Source organism: Arvicanthis niloticus, chromosome 30 (assembly GCF_011762505.2).
Source record: "Arvicanthis niloticus isolate mArvNil1 chromosome 30, mArvNil1.pat.X, whole genome shotgun sequence".
Classification (NCBI taxonomy): domain Eukaryota; kingdom Metazoa; phylum Chordata; class Mammalia; order Rodentia; family Muridae; genus Arvicanthis; species Arvicanthis niloticus.
In genome coordinates this window covers 1,341,696-1,349,580 of record NC_133438.1, presented here as the reverse complement: position 1 = coordinate 1,349,580, position 7,885 = coordinate 1,341,696, and the positions used below count along the sequence as shown (strand labels likewise).

The 7,885-nt window shown below is 51.5% G+C and overlaps 2 protein-coding genes across 2 annotated transcripts; both read left to right on the top strand.

Moving 5' to 3' along the window:
• On the top strand, positions 1-4,273 carry Rps5 (ribosomal protein S5). Its single transcript, XM_076927537.1, has 6 exons — positions 1-128; positions 754-862; positions 2,967-3,176; positions 3,320-3,448; positions 3,981-4,079; positions 4,157-4,273. Exons 2-6 carry the CDS (start codon positions 755-757, stop codon positions 4,223-4,225), a joined length of 615 nt encoding a protein of 204 aa, XP_076783652.1. The 5' UTR covers positions 1-128; position 754; the 3' UTR covers positions 4,226-4,273.
• Positions 4,274-4,409: 136 nt separating this feature from the next.
• On the top strand, positions 4,410-7,347 carry Rnf225 (ring finger protein 225). Its single transcript, XM_076927524.1, has 2 exons — positions 4,410-4,853; positions 5,255-7,347. Exon 2 carries the CDS (start codon positions 5,266-5,268, stop codon positions 6,262-6,264), a length of 999 nt encoding a protein of 332 aa, XP_076783639.1. The 5' UTR covers positions 4,410-4,853; positions 5,255-5,265; the 3' UTR covers positions 6,265-7,347.
• The last annotated feature ends 538 nt before the right edge of the window (positions 7,348-7,885 follow it).

The window sequence follows — 7,885 nt, the reverse complement described above, 5'->3', positions numbered from 1 at the left end:
GACCTCTGACCCGGAAGTTTTCACTTTACTTAAAAGCGCTAGCCCGCTGCACGCGGCCTCTTCCTGTCTGTGTCAGGACGGCGCGTGGTCCACGCCGAGCGACTAAGAAGCCCGGTCTGCGCCCTCAGGTGAGGCAGCGGAGGGGCACGGAGTTCAAAAGAGGTGGCCGTGATTGTTCGAAAGCACATCTGGGGTCCGGAGGCGGAACCCGACGCCTGGGTTTTACCGTTTGGACCTCACCCCTTCTCCGGGAAAGGGTGCCTAGGGAAACGCGCGGGCCGAGTTCTTGCTCTGTTTTAACCTCACACTTTGCACACTCGGACATAAATCTAGGTTCGCTTAGTATTACGACGGCTCTGCTCAGTACTCGCTTTAATCACCAGATTTTACTGATGCAACGTTGGGTTTCCCCAGGGTGGGAGCTTTATACTTGCACAGCGGGAATCTGATACGGGCTAGGTGCTGGTGGGCATCTGTATGGTTTCATGAACCATTATCATACTTGGTCCACGCACCAACTGCTTAGCTTGGTGACTGCCAGGTTACTCTGGAATCCTGAGAAAAGAGCAGATGCTGCCTACGACTGACTGGTTTTCCTGGGTTAGGAAAGATGTTCGGAGCTTTCTGGGTCACCCCTTCACTTCCCAGTTTGCCCCTAAGTGGAAGTTAGTCTCAACAAGAGTTTGGGGTGACTGTGACTGCTTCAGCATGGCTGGGCAGTAACGGTTTCTCTTGCCATTATCCTGTCCCCAGAATGACTGAGTGGGAAACAGCCACACCGGCGGTGGCAGAGACCCCGGACATCAAGCTCTTTGGGAAATGGAGCACTGATGATGTGCAGATCAACGATATTTCCCTACAGGTAAAAGAAACTTAGTGGTTGCTCTCTGTGGTGATTTTTGATTGAGACCAGATGTGAATTCTTCCAGTTAAGGGCACAACAACAACCAGTGGATGTTTAAGACAGGAAGAGCAGTAACTGGACAAGCACACCGATGCCTTATTACAAACTGGCACTAAAAGATGTTATGGGATGTTGTGGTCCCTCCTGTTTTTCTAATCCTGTGTCTCTTGAGACAAGGTCAGGGTCTTGCTGTGTAGCCCTTGCTGTCTGCTTGGCTCTCATAGATCTTCCCTCTGTTTCCCATGTGCTGGGATTAAAGGCATATGCCACTACACCTGGCTTGGTATCCTTCCTTCTTCATTTGTATGTTCAGTTAGTGGGTATCACCTGAAAAGATGGCTTTAGCCAGCTGAACAGTGTTGGCACCCTTTTCAAAGTCAGTTGGTAAGCTGCTACTGTCAGACTACAGCAAGAGGAATTTTGAGTATGAGACCAGTTGGAGCTATATGAGATGTTCCCTGCTGTCCTCCCTTGCAAAATGTCAGTTGGCTATGGGTATTATTTTGTGGCTAAATTGGTATGGGAGCTATTTACTTTTGCCCTCATATTCCCTTTTGAGGCAATCTCCTATAGCTGAGGCTGGCCTGGCGCCCTGTCTAATCATCTGCATTCTATCCCAAGTGCTGGGATTGAGGGTATATATATGCCCAGTATGTCTACTGTCTCTAAAGATACCACAGAATGGGCCTATAAGGTGGCTCTGCCTATAAACTAAGCCTGACAGTGTAAGTTTAACCCTTGGAATCTACGGGTAGAACAGAGCTGACAGCTACAAGTTGTCCCCTGACTTGTATGCATGCACAAAATAGAGGGGAAAGGAAACAGCGGGACCTAGGCATTAATCTAAAGGATTCTGAGTCCTGTCTAGTGGGTGTTTAGTTTACTTTTGTGAGTTTGTTTGGAGAGGTCTGCAATAATTTTTGTCATGTTAGGGATTGAAGCTGGGGCTTTTCACATGCTAGGCCAACACACTGCCACTGAGACTCAATGTGTACACACTGGGAACTTCATAGGCAACAGGTAGGATGGTATGGGTTTGTCTCATAGGTAGTCCAAAATAATCTGCCAAGTGTCCTTAAAGTACATGGGACAGCTCTCCCCTCTTTGAGGAATCCAAAGTGTCCATAGCATCTTGAATCAGTGGTGCATGCCTTTTAAGTCCAGCACTCAGGGGGGTCTCTTACAGGACCAGACTGCTACATAGTGAGTTCCAGGGCTACATGGGATACTGTCCCAATTTTTAAAAAAAAAATAAAATGTCTATAGTTACATTTTTTGAATAATGTAACATTTTATGTGCATTCTGTCTGTGAGTTGCCATGCGGGTGCTTGGAATTGAAGCTGGGTTCTTTGGAAGAGCAGCCAAAATTCTGAGGCATCTCTCCAGCCCCTATAATGCTACTCCCTGTGTGCCCCAAACCCCAGACAGGCTATTCTGTGTAAAATAGCCTGGCACTCACAGAAGTGCCCTGCTTCTGCCTCCCAGGTGCTGAGATTAAAGGTGTGTGCCATTACCATCTGAAAGTGCAATTACTTAATACTTGTAAAAACTGGATTCCAATTCCTTGTTTGCATATTACAGGAAGTGTTCTCCCTTCCCCCTCAGGCAAGGCCTCACTGTATACCCCTAGCTATCCTGAAATCCACTATAGACCAGGCTGATCTTGAACTGCCAGAGATCCTTCTGTCTCCCAGGTGTTGGGTTATAGAGGTATACGCCCAGCAGGGCAGCACTCCTCCCTTTTATGTATGTGAGACTCACTGCTTTGGTGGGTGGTTTTTTTGGTTTTTTTCCAAGACAGGGTTTCTCTGTGTAGCTATGGCTGTCCTGGAACTCACTCTGTAGACCAGGCTGGCCTTGAACTCAGAAATCCACCCGCCTCTGCCTCCCAAGTGCTGGGATTAAAGGCGTGCGCCACCACCGCCTGGCCTGGTTTTATTTTCTTAAAGCTCATGTTCACAACCTGCTGGGGACATGCCATGGCTTGAGCTAGTTCTCAGTATCCTTTAATCTCTCTGAGGCTGGTTCCCACTATTGACTGCTCCTCTCTTTACCACCCAGGATTACATTGCTGTGAAGGAGAAGTATGCCAAGTACCTACCCCACAGTGCTGGACGGTATGCTGCCAAGCGCTTCCGCAAAGCACAGTGTCCCATCGTGGAGCGCCTTACTAACTCCATGATGATGCATGGTCGTAACAACGGCAAGAAGCTCATGACTGTACGAATTGTCAAGCATGCCTTTGAGATCATCCACCTGCTCACTGGTGAGGTAAGGTTTTATCCTTGCTTCATACCAATGCTTCATGGTATACATGCCAGATTCATCACCTGTGACACTGCCACCTTATTTAGGGTTGAGGTGGTTGAGGGTGGATATCAGGCTCACCCCCCCCCCTTATTTTTTTCTGCCAGAACCCTCTGCAGGTCCTGGTGAATGCTATCATCAACAGTGGCCCTCGAGAAGATTCAACACGCATTGGGCGGGCCGGGACAGTGAGACGGCAGGCTGTGGATGTATCCCCACTGCGCCGAGTGAATCAGGTGGGTCAGAGGCTTGTGAAGGGGTGGGGCAGGAGCCATCAGCATGAATGGGTGGGGTCCTGTCTTGCATGTTTTACCAGGAACCTCACTTCCTCCAGGAAGCCTTCCTGGATTTCCACTGTGTATGGGGCAGATGGTAGTCCAGCCTTCCCAGTCTGGTTCATCTCATCCCTAGCCTGTATTTTACAACAGGTCTCATTCTGTTGCTTCTTTATCCATTTATGAGTCTAGTGCATGGTGGCATACACACCTACCTGTAGTTTTAGCTACTTGAAAGGCACAGGATGGATTGCTTGATGCCCGAGTACTATGGTGACATCAAGGGTTCCAGTCAAGAGCATCACAGATTTTGCTGGCAGTTCTTAAGTCACTGTGTTAGTTGGCCCATGTTTTCTCAGCCTTCTGATCGGCTATATGATAAGGTATCGACTCCCACATGTAGTGAGTGAGTGGCTGGTATTTGTTGAGATGGGTCCCAGGACACTGGCAGGAGGGGACCCTTTGAGGCCAGAGCCTTGCCTGTTTTGTCTAGGCCATCTGGCTGCTGTGCACTGGGGCTCGTGAGGCTGCTTTCCGGAACATCAAGACCATCGCCGAGTGCCTTGCCGATGAGCTCATTAACGCTGCCAAGGTGGGTCAAGGCATGCCGCTCAGGTTGGGCATCTGGGGGCTTATCCAGCGTTCAGAGCTAACCACCTGTCCTTGCAGGGCTCCTCCAACTCCTATGCCATCAAGAAGAAAGATGAACTGGAGCGTGTGGCCAAGTCTAACCGCTGATTTCCCAGCTGCTGCCTAATAAACTGTGTGTCCTCTGGGACAATTCCACCTTCCTGTGTGTTTGTCTAATCCTTTAGGGCATGGGGTACCTCCCTTGGTATAGGGGATGCTCACCTTCCTGGCATGGTATTCACCAGTGGGAATTGTGTTTTCATGGCAAGTACCTGCAGAATTCTAGCACCTCAGGACTAGTGCTACTCAGAGGGTGTAAACCCGGTGCCCAGGGAAGGCTGAACAAGTATTGGGGATGAAGACCTTGTGTTGGGTCTGGTCTAGGTAGATCCAGTTTGTTCACTCCTAGTGTGGTTTGTGTACAGACTTCAAGTGCCCCCATGGAGACCAGTCAGTAGTGGAGGCTTTGAAGAGTGGTCCGTGGTCTTTTACCATTAGCTGCCAGCCCCTACCCCAGCATCTGGTATAGATCAGACTTCATACTAGTGGGAGGGGCCTGGGGGCGGGGCAAGCTGCCTTACAGGTTTTGCAGGTATGTGGGAACCTAGAGGGTTGGCCCAAGGTCAGGGGCACTCCTTCGGGGAGAGGCACATAGCTACCTAGTAGCAGACAAGCCTGAGATTGGGGTCAGAACAGAAGAGACGCTTGGATCCCATACAAGGAAAGGTGTCTACAGGTGGGTGTCTTGTGGCCAGAGTCGCTCGTTTCTGTGGAGTTAGCTCTCTTTACCTGAATTTGCTACTTTTCTTCTCAGCTATTGGGCACCTCTTACACGCTCGGGCGTCCGTAGTCCAGGTGATGGAGTATAGTGAGTGTTCCCGGGAGTCTTAATGCTACTCTACAGGGCCAATTTTACTCGGTTTGGAGTTGGTCCTCTTGTATCTCCTTAAAGAAAATATACATTCACATCTTTGAAGCCGCTTCAGTCTTGTCCAGTTTGTCTCTAGACCTTTGGCAACAATAGGTCCAAGGACTCCCTGCCTTCACTTTTTTTGCTTCCTTGGACCTACTCTGCTCCTCTGAAATCTTGTCAGTCTGTCAACTCCCAGGTTCCTACCTGAGTTCTTCTCTCCTTAGGTCCAACCTGAATGCCGTGTCCTCGGCTGCCCTGGCTCCGCCGCCACCGAACCTCCCAGGGCTCTGGCCCCGGCTCCCCAACTACCCTTTCTGCACCCAACTCCCCTAACAGAGGCGAAGACGAGGATGCAGAAGAGGAGGAGGGCGATGGCACCCCTGGCTCAGGCCCCATTCTGCCCCCCGCATCCCCCATGGAATGTCTGATCTGCGTATCACCCTTCGACGGCATTTTCAAGTTGCCTAAACGCCTGGACTGCGGCCACGTATTCTGTCTCGAGTGCCTGGCACGCCTGTCGCTGGCTACTGCGGGTGGTGGTGATGCAGTGGCTTGCCCCATGTGCCGCGCGCCCACACGCTTGGCCCCGCGCCGGGGGCTGCCCGCTCTGCCCACGCAGCCCAGTCTGCTGCCTCGCGATGCGCGCGCGCCACTGCCACGCCAGGGTTCTGTGCGCTTTGACAGACGCCGGGGTCTCCTGTACCTGCGACCACCACCGCCGTCTCCCGGGCCACGCAAAAGCCGCACAGTGCGCGCCCCGCCGCCTCCACCCCCGCTGCGCCTTGGACGCCCACTGTCACGTCGCCTGTCCCTGAGCAGTCCAGCATGGGCCTTCAATGCAGCGGTGGCGCTGGCTGTGCTGGTGGCCGCCGGTCTCGTGGTCTCTGGTGTCTACATCTTCTTCCTCATTCCTCATGTCACCAACTCCGGTGCGCGGCCTCAGATTGTGGCGCTGGCCCCTGAAAATGGCTTCTGGGTCTCACCGCGGCCCACGCCAGTGGCACCCTGGACCCATTCCTGGACACGACGCCCCACAAAACCTGACCTCGACCTGGACGATACCCTGCCAGAGGCTACCAAGGACATGCCGGAGCTTGAGGAGGCTACCAAGGACCCGGTAGAGACACAGGGAGTCCCGGATTTACCACCGGATCAAACACCAGAGGCAGAGACTGAACTTAGCTGGAACCCGAAGGCTCGGGCTGATGGGAAGAGGATGCAATTGCAGCAGTAAATGCCTCCACGCTGCAGGTACAGTCTCCTGGCCTGGGAACTTCTGTTTCCTCCAGGAAGGCAGTAAGAAAATGCATATTAAAGTGCCCATTTCTCTGAAACGAGGAATGGAAAGACACATGCTGTCTCAAACCACAGTAATTATTCTACAAGAATCTTTTAAGTACATCTGTAATTCCCTTGACCATCCAGCTGAAGGTACTCTGGCTATGACCTTCATGAACGGCATTCCTTTGTTGATCTAAATGTGGTGCCTCTGATGCTCATCTCTGTGGAAGTCCAGCCGGCCTCTCCCCCAGTGTCATCTACACAGAATTGTGTCAGGGCCCTTTAGCCTTGATCTTGGTGGAATGCCGTTAGGAACACTTCAAGTTATACCAGCACAGCCCCCTGCTGGAGACACTGCTGGCCAGCTCTGGGGACTGAAGGATCTACTTATCTTTGGGCCTACTGCAGGGGCTTGGGGCTCCCGTCTTGGGTGCACAAAACAGCTGTTCTGATCATGCGTCTTGCTGCCCACCCACAGACAGTCTGTAAACTTCAGTACCTGCACACCTGACCAAGATTCCAACTTGGAGGGGCAATTGTAGCCAGGCTAGAGCTGGGGAGGGCCCTGGCTCCTGAAGAGTGGCTCCCATTTGAGAAGTAAATCCCAAACTGATCTGAGAACTTCGACTTCTCCTCTGAACTTTGATTTCGGGGTCTGACTCAGTATGTTGTGGAACAGTTGTGGTCATCAAGGCTTCCTGTAGCTCACACAGAAATATTCAATGGGGGAAGGTCTGGCCCTCCCTAGCTAACATGAGAGATGCTGTTAGCTACTCCTGGGCTCTATCAGCTCTGCCTAGCCTTCCTTCTGCCTCAGCTAAACTGTAAGTCTTTTCCGTGTCCATCTCTGTGGAAGATGGCTCCTGTCTTCCTCCTAAAAGTCTTATTTACTTAGAGTTGGAGGAAGGCAGCTACTCTCTGCATAGTCTGATCAAAGGGCCTCTGAAAACCATGTCCTACCTCACCTCACCTGGCATGAGACACTGTACATTAAAGGTGGGCAGCATTTTTCAGAATGAAATGTGACTTCTATGTATCTGGAGGCTTCTGTGTGGTTTATTTACCTGTGTGTCCTCAGCACCAGGCATTGGCTGATTCAGAACAGTTGCCAGGGAGTGACTGCATCATGGATGACCAAGAGGCAGCCTGGGAATGCCCATGGGCACACTAAGCTTGTAAGCTCCCAGCTGCCATGGGCCCCAGCATGTCTGTGGGAGCAACTCAGCTGCTGCTTCCAGGTTTGAAGCCAGAGGAAAAACATCAGGGAACCCAAGGGTGGATCTTCCCAGACCAGTTCTTGGCTCACACTTGGGTGCCAACGTCACCCACAGGGGCTGGGATCACTGGATCACTGGAACCACACTGTCCAGCTTCACAGGCTGATCCAGAGGGGAGCAGAGTGAATGGTCTGTGTTAGTTTTCTCTGGCTGCTGTAACAACTTATCCCCAACTCCATGTCTTAGAACTACATACCTCACAGTTCTGCAGTCCAGAAGTCTAAGATCTTATCATGGGGCAAAAACTGAGGTACCTAACTGAGTATGGTGGTACAGGACTGTAATGCCAACACTGGG

What these genes read in the sequence shown, in the direction of transcription:
- Rps5 (XM_076927537.1), top strand. Translation starts at nt 755, where the DNA reads ATGACTGAGTGGGAAACAGCCACACCGGCGGTGGCAGAGACCCCGGAC. An exon ending in TCCACCTGCTCACTGGTGAG is followed by an intron (nt 3,177 to 3,319) that starts GTAAGGTTTTAT and finishes TTTTTCTGCCAG; the next exon opens with AACCCTCTGCAGGTCCTGGT. An exon ending in AGCTCATTAACGCTGCCAAG is followed by an intron (nt 4,080 to 4,156) that starts GTGGGTCAAGGC and finishes CTGTCCTTGCAG; the next exon opens with GGCTCCTCCAACTCCTATGC.
- Rnf225 (XM_076927524.1), top strand. Translation starts at nt 5,266, where the DNA reads ATGCCGTGTCCTCGGCTGCCCTGGCTCCGCCGCCACCGAACCTCCCAG.